This window comes from Acipenser ruthenus, chromosome 23 (assembly GCF_902713425.1).
Source record: "Acipenser ruthenus chromosome 23, fAciRut3.2 maternal haplotype, whole genome shotgun sequence".
In the NCBI taxonomy this organism is placed as follows: domain Eukaryota; kingdom Metazoa; phylum Chordata; class Actinopteri; order Acipenseriformes; family Acipenseridae; genus Acipenser; species Acipenser ruthenus.
In genome coordinates, this window is record NC_081211.1 from 29,315,483 (window position 1) to 29,333,893 (window position 18,411).

Below are 18,411 nucleotides of genomic sequence, written 5' to 3' on the forward strand. Positions count from 1 at the left end.
AAACACTTTGGTTCATGCCTTCATCAGTGTTGTGCCAATCAAGGGAGTGTGTATTCATGCTGTGTTTTTTAATGTTAGTGATTCAGAAACCCCATTCTCAGTTGGACAGGTGTTTATACAATTTGTCTTTAATACCACTGGCGCGCTTTAACGGATTGGCCTCAGACACACTTCAGAGCCTGCCTTTCAAGTGTTTAAAAATTGGCAATGCGGGTCCAATGCTAACATCAAACAGTTTGGAAACGGTGCGGTGACCTCGAAGGTAAATGAGGCGTAATTGCATCAAGCGAACTGTTCCCAAATCCCCTTCAGTTCACCAGCATGGCACTTGGAGCCAGACATTTGTCCCTTGTCAGAAGTGATTATTGTTCCTCCCCTCATTGTGCGGAGGTGCTTGTTCAGGGGGGAGGAGGTGGAAGCGTGCCAGGTCGTTACCCACGGTTGAGTGTCCTCTGAGAGTTCAGTACACGTCCATTAAAAAAAGTTTCCTGAGCTCTGCCACCAGAGGGCTCTTTGTGAGGCTGCTTGTGTTGGCTCCAGTTCAGGGGGTCCCCCCTCTCTTTACTCGCTCTGCATGCAAGCCTCCAGTTCAGGGGGTCTCCCTCTCTTTACTCTCTCTGCATGCAAGGCTTCAGTTCAGGGGGTCCCCCTTTCTTTACTCACTCTGCATGCAAGCCTCCAGTTCAGGGGGTCTCCCTCTCTTTACTCTCTCTGCATGCAAGGCTTCAGTTCAGGGGGTCCTGCTCTCTTTACTTGCTCTGCATGCAAGGCTCCAGTTCAGGGGTTCTCCCTCTCTTTACTCTCTCTGCATGCAAGGCTCCAGTTCAGGGGGTCCCCCTCTCTTTACTCGCTCTGCATGCAAGGCTCCAGTTCAGGGGTTCTCCCTCTTTTTACTCTCTCTGCATGCAAGGCTCCAGTTCAGGGGGTCCCCCTCTCTTTACTCGCTCTGCATGCAAGTCTCCAGTTCAGGGGGTCCCGCTCTCTTTACTCTCTCTGCATGCAAGCCTCCAGTTCAGGGGGTCTCCCTCTCTTTACTCTCTCTGCATGCAAGGCTCCAGTTCAGGGGGTCCCCCTCTCTTTACTCGCTCTGCATGCAAGGCTCCAGTTCAGGGGGTCTCCCTCTCCGGAGGGTTGTGGGTTCAATCCCCAGTGGGGGACACTGCTGTTGTACCCTTGAGCAAGGTACTTTACCTAGATTGCTCCAGTAAAAACCCAACTGTATAAATGGGTAATTGTATGTAAAAATAATGTGATATCTTGTAACAATTGTAAGTCGCCCTGGATAAGGGCGTCTGCTAAGAAATAAATAATAATAATAATAATAATAATTGTGCTTTACTCGCTCTGCATGCAAGGCCCCCCGAGCTGGGGAAGCTCACTCGGGCACTCGATTGATAAACAGCCGAAGGTGTGGCTGCCATCTCCCCTGCTCCAGTTAGGCTGCCGCATGAGGAGAGCTCTGAGATGCTTCAAATAAAACCTCTGCCTGCTTTGCATTCCTGACGGGTGAAGCAATAAAGCAAACAAATCTGTGCTGGGTTTGTGTTATCATAACTTTAACAGCAACTTCATTCCTCCACACCAGATATTCAAGTGTAGACTTTTTCATTTTCTTGGGGTGTCCTTAATCAAATGACGGTGAGTCTTTTGTATATGAATAGCCGGTAGAGCGTCAGGTTTATGATCGTTGATCTGCCTTTTAATCTGGAGTAGACACTGGGTATAAAGAACCGTTTATTTGAGTGGCTCACTCGCCTTTTAAAGGGTAGAATCTAAGAGGGGAAAGTGAACATCTACAACCCAAAACCCATCAGATACAAAGCTCAACAAAATTCAGCAAAGAACCGAACTGGACAATGCAACTTCATTTCAGCGTCTGTAACTTTTGCATCTTTTCAGGAAGGGGGGTGGAATATTAATAATGAATCACTGTGAGTGGTTAAAGATTGTATCAATTGTATAGTAACGTGTGTTTCCTGTACATGTTTGACCTAAAAAGCACTTTCCTTTTGTTTCCTGCGAACTTTCTTCTTTGTTGACGGGTCTGAAAGATTTATAGCGTGGAACGCTAGACAATCCAAGCCTGCAGAAAGAAAAGGTTTGCGCCCTTGCGTTGAGGCAGTCCATGAATCCGAAGCATGTCGTAACTGGATAATTGCACAGCATTTCAAGGCTGCCATTGTCTGCAGCTATTCCGACTTGTTCTTGTTTTTCTTTCCCAGTTGAGGGACACACAAGGAGCCGGCTCTGTATAAAATAATCAATCTACTGTCAGAGGAGCTGGAGACGCTGGCAGGCAGTCATTTGTGAAATGTGTAGCTAGCGGCAAAGGTCAGCTCACAGCCAATCAAGGGCTGGCCTCTGGACTGGGGCTGCCTGTCCCAGTCTGGCTATTCCACCTGGACAGAGTCACTCACGCTATCGCAGCGAGACCCACTGAGATACACCAGGCAGCACGATGGCAACCGCTGGTATTTCAGAGCGAGACGCTCATTCACTTGATTTGTGCTATAATAAGCCACTGGAGACACTAAACATATATTAAATGTCAACGGTCTGTCAATTAGCTAACAACCACCCTCCTAATCCTTTGAAACATTTGTGAGCCACGTCCTCGTCTCCGCAAAAATAATGCATGAAAAAAAAAGTGATTTTCCATTTCTTCATTGGCATTTAACAGCAATAAATAAATAACAGCTTTCATATTGGTAATTACCGAGGATTACAGACTTGGCAAAACGGTTTCACCTCCTATTTCCTGAGTCTGTGTCGTCTTGTCGTTAGTGTGGGGTAGCCTTTCCAAAGTCATAGCAACGCCCAGAACGAACCCTACAGCCCTGGTGCAGTCCACTATAAAGCATTGCCATTGTGAATTAGCTTTTTTTTCCCCATGTTTGTTTGTAGTTCCAATGATGTCATCCTTGTTTGCCGGTTCCTTCCTTAGTTCTGCTCTAAGGATTTTGCAGGCCTTTGTGAATAGCCATCTTGGGAAGGTACTCCCCTGGATACATGCACTGCCACTACTTTTAATCCTAGTATCCGAGCCTATTGAATAACACTAAGTGGGCTGTTGCCATATGGGCACAGTACTGGCCCTCTGTGTAGAGTTCTCAGCTTGTGAGTAAAGCTATTGTATGTAGCTTTACTAGTACTTCACCGGTAGTGTATGTTTTACATGGCTGATTCCCTGGTGCCCTAAAAGCAGGGCATGCTTTCAGAAGTTCAAAGACCTGTTTGGTTGACTGCCCCTTGCGTATTCTTCTGCTGAAACCTCAAATGCTTTCTGGTGTGACACCAGAGGCATGACTCATGCTTGTAGTTTTATTACTCTCCTCCCCGTCACTGACCACAGGACCGCAACTCCATTAAACAACCTTTGCTTCGTAGCTCAGGTCGCTGTGAAAATGCTCTACTTCTGCGTTATTATTTCTGGGATTAGAAGGCTACTGGATAAATGCCCATGGTATTGGAACAACTCTAATTGATTACATGGTCAGACTCACACCATGGTTTGATCCGGGTCTGAATGAGTAAATCACAGTCAGGACTGCGAGCGGTTTGAGGTAATGACGGACAGCATTAACAGAAACAGCTTCTGACAGAGACCGTCAAATGATTTAGTGTTTCAGCTGCATTTGGGGAGAGGCCACCAGATGGAGCAGATCCCCCCCTTCAGGACACACGGGGCTCGGCTCCCTAACTCCGTGCAGATGTAAGACCAAAGCAGAGCCGAGCAGTGCTGAAGAGCAAGCATCGGAGCTTGCAGGGCCGCTCTAGTTGATTGCTGAGAAAGGCAGTTGATCCTACAGGAGGAAGCCTCCAGGATATGGCCTCCCACTGAGCTAATGCAAGGGCTTGCAGTAAAACTAATTTGCAATCACAGACCTTACTGTGCAAATATGGGCTATTTAAAAGCACAGACACGCACTTAAATAATCAAAAGATTTGGAAGCCTTTTTAACTTTGTACTTGTTACGTAAACAAAAACCGATGGCTGGTAAGAGGTGGCCAGTCTCACCCCCAAATGATTTCCTGGTGAGGAGGAATGAACCTCAGTGGTCCAGGTGGCATTAGACTGAAAGCGTTCCACTGTGAGAAGATGGGAGGGGAGGTTATAGACAGTATTTGGCAGCACCGTTTTTGGGCATGTCATTTGCATAACTCATTATTATTATTGAGATTGTGTTAAGAATGTGTTTTTCATAAGCCTAAAGCATGTGGAAGAGCAGTTCAATTTGGGATGTGCAATACAACACCTGTGGAAATCCCTGTAGGGACTAGGTTTACCTTGTTAGATTTATATAAAAGTGTTTGACACACTCCAATTGAATCTGCTGTCTCAACCACACCTGCAGTTTAAAGGGTGAGGTATGATTACTGGTATCTCTCTCTGTCTGCTAGACCATTGTTTCGACATTCGTCAAGGTTCTTCAAGAAGATAAATCCTCTTCTATCCGAGGTACAGTATCTGCTTCGCACTTTCGTAATAAACAAGCCAAAGCAAGTATTATTCACAGCACACAATTATTTCTTAGTGTTTTTAAGTATTTGCGAAGTGTTTAGAGTGAGGCACGTACTGCATGTCCAAAAAAGATGACTAGGTGGGTATCGTATAATGATTTTAAAAAGGCAAAATGCAGGTGTAACCGGGAGGGGTGACCCCGCACACCGCAAGCGAGCATCTTACCCGCTATGCAAAAGAGCCGGGCTCGTCTGCAGCCGTGGTTCTAGAGCTCTTCCCCTCCTCTCACCTCGCTGACCGGGTATCTGTAATAGCAATGCGTCACACAGCACTGCTCCTTCCATCAGCACAGAAACCACCAGCGGCTTTCTAACCACACAGGAGATGCATGTGGAAAAGCAAGCTTTCACAATCCCACACACATTCAAAACGTGCGGTTTGCTTTTTAGGCAGTGGCACGGCAGACACAAAAAGAAAATTATAATTCATTTCAGGTTTTTATTTATTTATTTATTTTATTTTTTTTTATTTGTTATGTTTGTTTGCTTTTTTGAGCCATAAACGTCAGCTTTTAATTTCTACCTCCTGCCTGACGAATCAATCATAAAAAACAAACTTGGTTTTTGCTCGCATATGTATATATGTTGGGGGGGGAGAGAAAGAAAGAAAAAGTAAACTCACGCAGTAAAAATAAGAAAAAAGGGTAAGATTTATAAGCGTCAGCTGGTTCGAATTTCCTCTCGGCTAAATTGTACGCCCAAAGAAAGGGGGTGTTTTAAATTTAAAACAGGCGTCCTTCATGGGGAAGGGTTTAGCATACTTTCAGGGCAGTGGTGTCTGTGTCAGGTCTTCTGCAAAGCACCTCAATTTCTGAAAAGTATTCTTTACAAATGTTGTGGTGCAACTAGAGTACAAAGGAAGGACCAACCAGGCAGTAAATACATTGCTAAACTTCCTGATTTTTGTGGAGACTGCAAACTCTAGACTGTTCCAAACCCCAGCCCTGATTCACAGCACTGCTACGCTGTGAAGTAACTCTGGGCCCTTCGAGGGGTGTCGCAGGAGAACAGAATGCTGTTTTTATTTAGTTACTCGAGCTGGAAAGCTTCAGTGAGGTGTGTGGGAACCTTCTGATCATCTCCATGTGGGTCCTGAGAGGTACTGGCATTAAACAAACTCCATGCAGTTACTAGCGGACACAGCGAAACCACTGAGTGCAATTGAAAACATGTGGTATTGAAGGGCAGAGGTAATTGATAGCGTTGATTTAGAAACAGATGAACTCGTAGTCGTACTCGCTGTGTTAAGTCTACAGCTTTTTATTGTGATTCATTTTATGAAGCGGGTAGCTAAAATGCAGCAGTTTTTTCTCCCAAAGGTTTTTCAAACCGTTTCCCACTTGAAACTAAATTCCATTTCCAAGTTCTTTTTGTTACTTGATCGACTGATAGTGACAGTGTGATGAAACCCAAACAGAGGCGCACAGAGCCAGAGGCCTGTCTGTTTTGAGTGTGTGTGTGTGTGTTGTTTCTTCTGGGGAGTGGTATTTTCTAAATCTTTCTTCCTCCAATTACAAATCAGATAATAATTACCCAGCATTGCGACAGCCTGCCCAAGTTGGCACATGCCATCTCTTGTTTTGAATTCTGGAAGCTTCTGCCTTTTGATTGGGGTTGGATTGTTAACAAGACCTCAAAAACAACCAGAATGAGAACAGAAACAAACTCTCTGTTCTTTTTCAGCTTTGTATCTGTACGACAGCCAAGTGACGAAGTACAGAGTTATCTTTCAACCTGGAGATGAAAAGCAAAACACAAGTGTAATCTGGCAACATTTAAAACCCGCCCATCCTAAGATGACAAGATCAGCCTTCCAGTGCCAATCAGAAACTCATCCCTGCTCAAGACTCCCCTTCTGTAATCTCTGTTTGGTAAACTCTGTGGCATTGCTGCTTTACGAAGCTAGGAGCTGAAACTGTGTACTACAGCAGCTGTAAAAATAATAATAATAATTCTACTATTTACTGTTTGTCTCCACTCGTGCCGTCAATAACTTTGAGATGTCACTGCTTGGGGTGTGGTATATCGTACTAGGTTTCACGAGGCTTAACACTCGGTGTGTGTGTTTTTTTGTATTGTCCAGAAGGAAGCTCTTTCAGAAAGAAGCTACTAGTTGTGGACAGATATCAATATGAAATCGTTTGCGTGAAATGCACTTGGCTGGGTCTGCAGTTGGTTCTGTGGGGAAAACCCAGTGGGGAACAGAACAGCCTTTATTTACAGAACAGAAAAAAAAGCCTGTCTGTCTGTCATCTCCCTCACTGCAAAAGAAAACAGTGCCATTTTCCCCCTGTCGCGGCCATTTTGTTTCAGAGGAATAAAGAGGGAATTATGCTTCTCAGCGCACTGAAGGTTTGTGTGCGTGTGCGTGTGCGTGTGCGTGAGAGAGAGAGAGAGAGTGTGTGTGACTCTCACAGTTCTACATTGTCATTGTTTTGGACCCAAATTGGAATTAAATGAGCCATTTTAATGACTTTGTTAGCAAAATTGGTGGGACTGTCTGGAATAAAGCACAAAAGCCTCAGGACATGGTGGAAGTTCATTATTTTTACAAAGCACCCAAGTGTCCGTCTCATTTGCTGACTAACAGAACCGAACTAACAGAACACTCTATTCAATGCCCCTGGAGATCTGAGGGCCAGTCATTTACCACAGAGCACAGAGAGCTTTGGGGATCCCATAGCTCTGAGGAGCAGCAGATTGATACAACAGGACTTGTGTCTTCGTCCTCCTGAATTTTCAGAGCAGCACACTCCGTATGAGGATTCTTACCGTCTCCCCATAATCAAACACAATACAAACCATGGGCTGTGACCGTTAAAGATGTGGAATACATTTAAAAAACGTGAGCTGCCTGATACGTGAAGTTAAAATTCGAGCCATCTCGATTCCCTGAAGCAGAATGTTCGGTACAAGGATTGTTGTTCCAGTTCACTGTGTCCCTCGCCGTCGCTGCAGTGGGAATGCGCTGGGTGTGTTTGGCTGGAGTTTGTGCAGCATGTCTTCTTTGGAATTGGATCCAGTTTAGGGACACACTCCCATCTCCCAGCGCTCTTGTCTAGCATGGTGCTTGGAGTAGAGGTGCTGAGTAACCTGGACTTGCTCCATATACCAGAACCCCAGCATGATGTGTAGATGCAGCAGCTTGATATTGCAGCGTGAATCTGAACTGTGCCTGAGTGGTTTGTAGAAGACACTCTGGAATGTGTGGTGCTTTCCAGCATTGTTTTTATGTATGCAGGTGTTACAAAAGCCATAAAACTTGTGGAAAAAGACCAGGGGGAGAATTTACTCCTGCTCTGAATGTACTCCTGCGCTCTGCTCCTAGTAAAAATGTACAAATTAAAACTTCACCCCCAGCAAAGCAACAGGTCTATTTTATATTTAATAACAGCTACCCTGTAAAAAAATATATAATCACTTCCTCTCTGTGACACGCTGTTCCGTACCATAGGAAAACAAAGCCCTCCAGATATAAATACAGCAACACGCATAGTTTGTTGCTGTGAGAAAATCTGTCTAAAATCTGTCTCACACTTCTTGAGTCAAACCATATTATGGCCAGCTAGCCTTGGGGGATTTTAACATTTTTTTTCATTGCCGTCGTGCACTTGTAAAACAAGTAATATCACCTCATTATTCTATCAAAATGGTTCTGCATTGTACACGTTTGCATGCTCCTGCCTCAAGGGCTTCACACATCTTCAAGCACATGCCATAGATGACCAGCAGCCATCGATGTCGTCGTCGCCCCCCCCCCCCCCCCCCCATATAAAATCCTGTGATTTATGGGCCAGCGAATAAAACGCTGAGTAACATGAAGCCTCAGCTGAATTCAATTCCAGGCGATGCAGGGGTGTTAACAAGGCTGGACAATCCGTTCAGCTCATTTGATGACAAATTTTCCGAGGTTTTTGTTCTCAGTCCAAGCACTGCATGCCAGCCAGGTATGGTCGCAGGGTCAGCAGAGCTGTACCAGACTGACAGCCAGCTCCACAGAGAGCTTCGCTGGCCGCGGACTCGGAGCCCCTCTGGGCTTGCATACTGTAGTTCCTCCGAGACTCGCCTAGCCTCTGGGAAGGAATGTGCTGTTTATTTAAATGTGTTTTCATGCGAAAGCGTGCGGGAAGCCCATATAAATCAACTGATTTGCATGATGTCATGATTAATGAAGTCATCTCATGGCCATGGCAGCACACCGTCCAAGCTCATACTCTCCAGACCCTTCTAATGAGTTTGAAAGAGAGAATGGAATAATGCCCACATCCCCACTGAGCTGTGATTATATATATATATATATATATATATATATATATATATATATATATATATATTTCTGCAGACTAAAAAAAAAAATATATATAGCACATTTTTTATTTTTTACCACTTTTTAAGCAATATGCCCCATATTCTGTATCCACCTTTTTAAATTCCAGTCTGAATGTGAGGATCGCGCCTTGGTTAAGTGGAATATGAGCGAGGGAGCCGGAGAGACAGAGAAGGAGGGGACAGAAGGCAGGAGCCGACAGAAGAGAGGAAGTGACTGGCAGTGAAAAGGGGGGCGTTTCTGTTGGAATGTTTAGACGGGAAGCACTGAGCTGGGGAGTTGTGCTTTTTGTTTGCTCAAAGGAGAGGAAGTGTGGTATCCATCTATCACACTCCCAGGTGAGCCGACTGTGAGCAGGGAGACAGGAACACTGATATGCTATCAGTGTTTGCAAGGACAGAGTATAGATGCAGATCTGTTAGCAGCAGATAAGACCCGTATGAAATGTGCGCTTGACTGCAGTGAAAGTGCCAGGAAATCAACAAGCTACTGCAGCGTGAGTGCGGATTCTACTTCAAATAGTGATCTCAAACTGGAGATGTTACGCCAATGTACATTTGTGTCCAAAGCTGGCATTTAAACCACTTTTGTTTTGGGCGATTAGATTTGTTACCCATCCTGCACTAGACCATACCTAAATGATATTGCTGAGCAATAGAAGCTGACAGATTGGGACCTGCTGGTGTTACTGCCCAGTTAATCCAACCCCCTCTGACACCCGTGAGGGCAGTTCTAGAACTATCACTGAGTTCCACTCTTCTAGAACCCGGTCTGGTAACCACATCGACGTTTTTGTGTCTCTGCAGACATGCTGGTAATCTAGGCAGTGTAAAGCCAAGGGAACACGGAGACACCTTGTGGTTTGGAGCTTGGTTTCAGACTAGATTTCAGGCCACTGTATAGCACACAAGGGGGAGACTTGGGGTTTGTTACAGGAAAGTTGCCTGTATTCTCCTGGAACCAGTTTTCAAGCCACTGTTCTAGAAAGTGTGTCTGTTTTTTTTTTTAGTTTGTCCTTGAAGGTAGCATTAAGAGATTGCAAGGTTGTTGGTTTTAAAGCCCCAGTGCGTCACATAGCAGTCGTGCTGTCATTTAATTCCCAGCAGACACCGCGGCAGCCCCTCTCTACCCAGGAGTCTTGCTTCGCCTTGCTGTCTGAGTGATCAGTAAGCTGGTAATGAGATAAAGAGGAAGCAGCGGTGTGCCCCCCTCCCCGCAGTGATCCTATTAGCCAGCCAGCCAGCCTGCCTCTGAACTGATCTGCTCACCGCTGGGCTGTGACGGGAATCAGGACACAGAGCCCATCTCCGCTCGCCTCGACACTGCCAGGGGAAGACGATCAACCGGGTTAATTAAGCACAGCGCTGAACAGCACCACTAGATCTCTATGTACAGCGTATATTAAAATATGTGGCGTTTGGGAAAGTACACAGTGCTGCAGACACACAATCAAGGAGCCTTGTTCACCATTCAGAGTAGCCCAGCGTCACTGCCCTGGACTAGAGCCATGCAGAACCAGTTCACAAATGAAATGGGTTTTTAGTAACCCTTGCAAAAATACCCTGGAACAACACTTAGTAGTGCAGTCTGTTTCTACTATGAACTCTCAATTTCCGTGGTTAACCAGGGTTTTTTTTTTTTTAGTTTCAGTGATTTTTGCTTGTGTTTTAGTCATGCCTTCATTAAACTTTCACTGTGATTTAATACACTTTGCTATGTTTTTAACCACAGTTTACCGCAGTAAACTTCTATAAATCTACCAATGAGGATCACAAGAGAATTGTTAACTTAGCTGTTTTTATAAATAAAAATATGGTGCAAATTGTCCATTTTTTTATGGAGCAGAGGCCTGCAAAACCTAACCCATCATCTGCAATAAAGCTGTCTTGGGAGTCCCCTTTTAAGGGCGTTTTCTTAGCTGTTGAGCCCCACCTAGTGGAAGGAAGTAGAACTCAAGCTTCGTCTTTCATGTGAATCAGTCTTTACAGGTATTGCACTTCAGTTTGCGTTGCTGTTTGAATGAAGATCAGAGCTGCGATCTTAACAGAGGCTTGGTGAGCCCGCGGTGCATGGTTACTGTGTCTCAAGGCGCTCCGTTGTTTGTCTGCCGCCTGCTGTCTTGCTAGTTGGAGCAGGAGCTAACCCGCTCTCCCAGCACTAAAATAATGTGGCTCTTGGATTGTATCAGGGTGTGGAGTGGACAGGCACACCTGGGCTTTGTGTCGGGCAGACAGTATGTACATGTCATGGGATTGTTTCCCACAGCAGATGCACATGTACACTGAATGCACTGCAGCGGCACGCACACAGCCTGCACTGCAGAGATCTGAACACACACAGCAGACATGTGTCGTGCGTGAGCAGAGCTTTCAGTGTGAGAGGTGCTGAATTGCAAAGCCACTGGTTCTAAAGAGACTTCCGTGGCTGCTGTAACTGCGTCTGCACAAATACCAAACCGTTCCTTTAAATGAAGACCCCTGCTTGCGCGTCTCAGTGACTAGGTGTTTCATCATGGCAGGTTTGGCACTGAAGGCTTTTTTAATGATTGGAAAGGAAAGGGTTACGATGTGGCTGTGTTGAACAATAATAATGAATCCTCATTTCCATTTTGTTTAATCTCCCCGAGTTTGGTTTTTACACGGTACATGCTGACAGTTATGAACCTCTAGAGAGCTGATCCGCTCTTTCTTTTTTTAAAGGAAGTGAGCTGCTTCTGCTTTATGTTTTGTTAGTTCATATTAATTACCTGAGGTTCAGAGAATTGATGGCCTTTACAAAATGACATGTCAAGTAATTACCGTTAGCCCAGCGCTCTCTATTGCAGCCGGCTCTCCAAACAGCCACACTGAAGCCTGTCAGGACTGTTATTCAGCACCTCTCAAAGGCTGGGACTCACTGGGCTTCGAGAACACAAACAAATGATCTTGGAAAACATAAACTGAACGGTTTTCAGTCCAATTAAATTCTCTCGGTTTCTCAGATATCAACACACACTTTTTTTAAATCTTAATATTGATACTAAAACGGTCGTAACAAAAAATCATTTGTAACATGTAGACCTTGACGAGAAAGACTTTTAGTGGAAACGTTTGTCACAGAATGTATTGCTGAGTTTCCTTTAGCATTTCTGATAGCAGAGCTAGGCTGAGCAGTGAGTGTGGCTGAAGAGACAGTCACAGTGCTGAGAGCCGGGGGGTGCAAGAGGCGTTGTCTCGACCCCCAGGAGAGGAGGGTGCCACCCTCTCTAACCGAACCCCCCCCCCGTTTGGGGTTGTTATCCAATTACCCTGATATGCAGCCATTCACTGTGGCTAACTGGATTAGAGTCATTATAAAGAGATTAGTGCAGGAATTATACAGCAGAATAACAACGAAACAGCAGCCTGGACTCACTCACTGAGGAAATGTGATTGTGTAAAGAAAGGGTTTCGCTGTCCTGCATGTGTTCCTGTGCATACATGATTGCTAGCTGCCGTGCCATGGAAGGAGCGATTGCACATTGTGATCTTGTACCACAGGATTTGGTTTCTGGGCTCTAACCGCTTATCCACACTGCCTCTCAAATCCGACACGTTCCCCTCATTGCCAGCCCAGTCTCTCAACTCTCAGCACTGCTAGTCTCTCAACACACACTCAGAATCCCTCACATGCTACACAGCTTCCCATTTGTACATTTTTAAGAAAATGAGCCTGACTCCTTTTTGCTTTTTTTTTTTTTTTTTTTTTAAGTTTCTGATCCTGCCCCTGATTAGAGCGGGAGGTTTTGTTCAGACAGTTGTAAATGTATCCAAGATTCAAAGCACACTGCGGGAGGGCAGCAGAGATGGTTGATGTGGTTCTATGGGGGGGGGGGGGGGGGTATAAAGATACCTTTGACCCCCAAAGCTCCGAGACCCCCACATCAAGGGTCTTTCTCTCCAGGCGCCCTGCTGAGACAGCTGAGGCACAGGGAACAGTTTAGCGGCTCTGTCTGGAGAGACTGCACATTGACAGAGCTCAGCATGTAACAGTCCATCAGTTTATTGCACCAGTGTGGGGTGTGTGGGGTTCATTAAGCAGCTGCTCCTGGCCTTGTGCATGCTGGTTCAATTTACAGAAACTCTTTTTTGAGGTTGGAGTGCTGGGCTGCAGTGTGGAAGGCAGTGGGTTTGAGTAGCTCCATGGTTAGAGAAAGCACTGGGCTGCAGTGTGGAAGGCAGTGGGTTTGAGTAGCTCAGTGGTTAGAGTGCTGGGCTGCAGTGTGGAAGGCAGTGGGTTTGAGTAGCTCAGTGGTTAGAGAAAGTGCAAGGCTGCAGTGTGGAAGGCAGTGGGTTTGAGTAGCTCAGTGGTTAGAGAAAGCCCAGGGCTGCAGCGTGGAAGGCAGTGGGTTTCATTAGCTCAGTGATTGGAGCTCTTGAAATGGAGACTTGCAAGCCTGTGCTGCCTGCTTCTGCATTGTATCGGTCATGCCTGCCCTGACTTCCTCCCCAAATATCTCCCCCTCAGCAACCACCTTTTTTGCACCGGGTAATTGCTGCTCAGAGTTAATCAGGCCTCCATCAGTGAGGCTTTAGGTTTCCATAGAAACATGTCACGGTGCTGAGACGAATTCAAAGTGTGTCCTTGCTACCCTTGTAATCTTTTGAAATGGTCTTTATCGACGCAGAGGGACCCCTGATGTAAGTAGACGCAAAGGGCAGGCCAGACACAGACCGCAATGTCAGCTGCTTTGTGTCCCTGCAATGCCAGTCTGAGAGATGTGGAGAAGCAGCAGCCACTAGCATTTCAGGGTCTGCGTTCTCCATTCGTAAAGCTAGCATCATAGCTGGAGTTTACTTTACATTTCAGGGTCTGCGTTCTCCATTCGTAAAGCTAGCATCATAGCTGGAGTATACTTTACATTTCAGGGTCCGCGTTCTCCATTCGTAAAGCTAGCGTCATAGCTGGAGTTTACTTTACATTTCAGGGTCCGCGTTCTCCATTCGTAAAGCTAGCATCATAGCTGGAGTTTACTTTACATTTCAGGGTCCGCGTTCTCCATTCGTAAAGCTAGCATCGTAGCTGGAGTTTACTTTACATTTCAGGGTCTGCGTTCTCCATTCGTAAAGCTAGCATCATAGCTGGAGTTTACTTTACATTTCAGGGTCTGCATTCTCCATTCGTAAAGCTAGCATCATAGCTGGAGTTTACTGTACATTTCAGGGTCTGCGTTCTCCATTCGTAAAGCTAGCATCATAGCTGGAGTATTCTTTACATTTCCAGTTAGATACTACACTGAATGCATCGCTGTACTCGGCTTGGCTTACAGACAGACAGACAGACAGACAGACAGACAGACAGACAGACAGACCAGTTCAATCACTCCCTGTATAAAAGCTTCATTACCAAGATGAATTGGTATCTTTTAAAAAAAAACTCAATAAATAATAATAAAAAAATGATCTTTGTTCTGTGCAGAACAAAAAAAACCTATGTTGCAGAATAGGGAAAAATGAGTAATCGAATAACTAAATGGCATCTTCATTGATATATATATATATATAGCAATATATATAATTTTCTTTTTATGTAACTCATCTAAATTTGCTTGACATTTTTTGGGGCCGGAGCCAAAAAGGCTTTTATACCCATAAAGCTTATGGATCGGGATAAATCACATTAAGCTGTCCAGTTTAATTAAAGTATCGACAAAACATAATAGATACTTATAAGGGGAGTACAATATATCTCTGTATTTCCATGTATAATTTCCATGCGGTCGGGGTTTCGTTGTTCCACTGAGGGAATGCTGTGAGAGATTCAGCGGAGAGCTCGGGCCTCCCAGGGGAGCATTTGAGCCCATTTACTGATGATTTAGTCGCAGCCTCTTTCTTTAAAACACGGGCCTGTCTAATGAACCAAGCCCATCAGCTCATGGGATGATCAATAGCGCAATGTTTGTATTCATAAAGCAGGGAGTTAATTAAATCAAGGAGTCTGTGGGGTACATGGAAGACACTAAGTAAGGGTGGAAAGTTAAATGGCTTTAACAGCATGCAAAGCAATCCCACAGTGCTTAGGGTGCCAGTGTAACGCGTGAGCGTTCATGTTATCTTTCGAAACTCAGCTTGTTTTTCCTGTTTCATTTCTGTAATGCTTTTGTTTTGGTTTTTTTAACAGAGAGAGGGAAAGATTGCGCCTGACAGAGATTGAAGTTCTCTTAGTATCTATTTCTCCATGGTGTAGCTCCAGCATGGTGCAGGGCTGGGCTATCACACTGCTCCCTGATATTAAAGTTCAGGACAGTTTGAATCACTCCTGTCGAGGAAAATTGCTTCTGAATTGACATGGACGTCAGTGGCTGGGACACAAAGCATAACCCTTGCCAGGTCTGAGGGCAAGAGTGAGCCATGACCTGACTGCACTGACCGATAGTGTATGCTGTGGGGGAGCCAGCAGCTACTCCAGCTCCACCTCTCCCAGCAAGCCATGTCAATACTGGCCAGCCAGGGATTCCTTATGAAGTGTTGTATAGTGACCACAGGTTACCAGGAACAGAGCGTGTGTGTGTGTGTGTGTGTGTCTGTGTCTCTGTGTGCGTGTGTGTGTGTGTGTGTCAGTGTCTCTGTCTCTGTCTCTGTGTTTGTGCGTTCGTGCACTCGCGTGTCCAAGGCTGTTCTTTTGCTTGGGGAGCGTTCTTTTGCTTGTATCACTAATACGTTTTAGTGCTGCCTGGTTGTCTGGACACAGGAGGCATTAATAGAATCAATAGAGGGGATGGCATGGAGATTTATAGCAGCTGTCCTGTGAGTCACAGAAAGGAGAGCGAAAGGAAAATAAAATGAATACAGTTTAGAAGCAGATTGTCACTGACATGAGACTGATGCACTCCCTCGGCTTTGTGTTCATGCAGGATGGGGAGTGAGTGGGTATGAGAGAGTGTCTGTCTGTCTGTCTGTCTGTCTGCGTGTTTGTGTAAGCGCATACGTCTCTTTATCTGATAGCATTGTTCCTTGTCTGTTTGTTAGTAGTCTGCTTTACCTTTAGGGGATTAATAGACAGCCATGGTAACATGTTGGAGTCATTGGAATGACTGTACCTTTTGAACATGCCTTCTTTAATATCTGCGATTTATTCATCTATCATTGTGCACTGGGTTAAAAAGGCCAGTCTAGATGTGGTAGTCATGTCCCAATAGCACTTGTTGTTCAAGTCATCTTTTCAGCAGATTGCACAAAACACTCCTGGATGTAGGTTTTGCAGGTGTCTCTTTTCTCAAGAAATGGCTGTGGAATGGGAGGTGGTGGCGAGGTAACTTGCATTTAGAGTTTAAGTGCTGGGTTGCTGTGTGCTTGTACATTCGAATACACAACAAGCCTCCTTTTTTAATTCCACGCCTTGTTTTACTGTTAAAATCTCCTTGTTTTTACTGCTAGAATCTGTTCATGTGTCTTTCCAAAAAGCTGTCACCCGCCCTAGTTTATGGGTTTGTTTTTTTTGCCAGCCCCTTACTTTACCACGATGATAAAGAGCATGAAGCATGCCTGTCATCTCGAAGCGCTTCTATGAAGAGAAATACAAACTCCAGTGGAATAACAGAGCCTCGTAAAGCATCACCTCTCTCTGCAGTTTGTGCAAGGCATCTGGAGCACTCGGTTTGCAGCTAATAAAACCAAAGCAAAGCAAATGAAAAGCTCTGATAAAAGAAAACAAATACGTGTAATAAGAAGAGGGCACGCCATCCTCTCTTAGTTCCCCTGTTTTACACACATGCCATCTAAACCAGCATGTGGTCTTTGAAGAGTTAGCTGATGGGCTCGTGTTTGCAAGCTTCCACATGCGCTTCATTATCATGCAGATTGTGCCTTTGATTGTGTTTTGGGGGTTGGAGGTTGTCAGCCAGCAATAAACTGAAATATCATGGGGCAGTAACAAATGCTTGTAAGATGTTGAAGGCAAATTTAATTCTGCTAAATTCTTGATTTGCTCCCAAAAAAGCACTTTATTTTTTGTTAGACGCAAGAGCCTTTTAATAAACCTGTTGTGTATAACGCACTAAGACAGCCACTGGCAGAGCCTGTAAATATGTCATAGTAGCGAGTGACTGAGTTGTGTTCAGCTGTCTGGTATTTGGGTCCATGCCTGTGGGTTTGTCACTTGCATTGAGGTCATGGAGGTTAACACAATTAAAAGTAATCCCTCATTGTTTCTAACTGGTCTGGTTGAGAGAGGGAGTCTGTGGCTACAGCAAAGATATTCCATTTCCAATTATTATTTTCTCTCCCTGCTGTAATTGGATTCTGGTTTTTATAAATTACGTTTACAAGCAAGCATTTACAAACAAAACAGGTTTAATAAAATGAAGCGAAACCGTTGAGACATTCAGAAAACGACGTGTGCCACAGTGAAAAAAACCAAGAAGGGTGTACCGCTGTTACAGTTTCATCCCATTTTAAGTGTTTCAAGCCTTGCAAAAACATGAAGTGTTTCTGAGCTCCTTAACTCTAAAGAGCTAACCCCATGATCAGCGACACCCTTGTTCCTGAATTCTGTCTTCTCTGTTTTTTATTCTACAGGGACCTGAGTGAGAACCTGATCCAGGCTGTCCCACGCAAGGCTTTCCGTGGGATCACCAGCGTCAAGAACCTGTGAGTATCACACTGGGATCCTACAAGCATGCAGAGAGGGACATGGCACCAAGGGCAGGGCTAAGTGGGCTGGAGCTGAGGGACTGAAGGGTACTGAGATCTAGAGCAGAGGGAGAGGGAAGGAAGCAAAGTGACCTCATGGACGAGGGACTGGGAGGCAGTGTGACCTTGTGGACGAGGGACTGGGGGGCAGTGTGACCTCGTGGATGAGGGACTGGGGGGGCAGTGTGACCTCATGGTTATAAATAGCATGGCTAGCCTAGTAATGATAAGGATTGGGAATGAATATGGCCAAAGAGGCATGTAGCTATGAGGCTGGAGCTGTAGATCTGTATCCTAGGGGGTTGAGATGAGGACTGGCAGGGAGTCTGGCCCAGTGGTTACAGCTGAAGAATGGGAGGTGGAGTATCTTGTTGACTCAAGTGCTGGATTGCTGTTTGCCTTCTTGATTGTAGAAGTAGAATACAGTAAACACCCACCCCCTGCATTCCATCCATTACTGAGAAGCAAGCAACACATCTCGCCTGGCGTGTTCTTGGGAAGCAATTTCTTCAAAATGAAGACGCGGTTACGTGACTGTTTAATAAGTTTGGCTCCCTCGCCTGAAACAAATAAATAAACTCTGCATTCCATAAAGCTGCTTTATCCCCAAACAAGCCCCCTGAAGACTGTTTGGTAATTTCGAAATAATTAATAACATGTTCTGGAATGTATTTGTGAATGAATCATATTCTTGTCTTTGTAGTTAAAAGAATAAAACAAAATGAATTATACTGTACAGTGCGTTTCCCCTCCCGTTGTTTCTTTACAATGTTCCCTTACGGACTGGGCTGAGAATTCTTTATTGCCCTGCAGATCGTGCCAGCTGTGGTTGTGTGTTTGAATTATTCACCCGTCCTGTCCTGTAGGAATGGGGCTGTCTGTCTGTCTACTGTGAATGCTGCCTCTTCAGCCAGG

General features: G+C 45.1%; 1 protein-coding gene across 2 annotated transcripts in view; it reads left to right on the forward strand.

Moving 5' to 3' along the window:
- Positions 1-18,411, forward strand: part of LOC117413046 (slit homolog 3 protein-like) — a 101,903-nt gene that overhangs the window by 41,912 nt on the left and 41,580 nt on the right. For both annotated transcript variants that reach the window (XM_058997193.1, XM_058997194.1), the window contains exon 5: positions 17,383-17,454. In XM_058997193.1, coding sequence (XP_058853176.1) covers positions 17,383-17,454 — 72 coding nt within the window. The remainder of the gene's footprint in view (positions 1-17,382; positions 17,455-18,411) is intronic.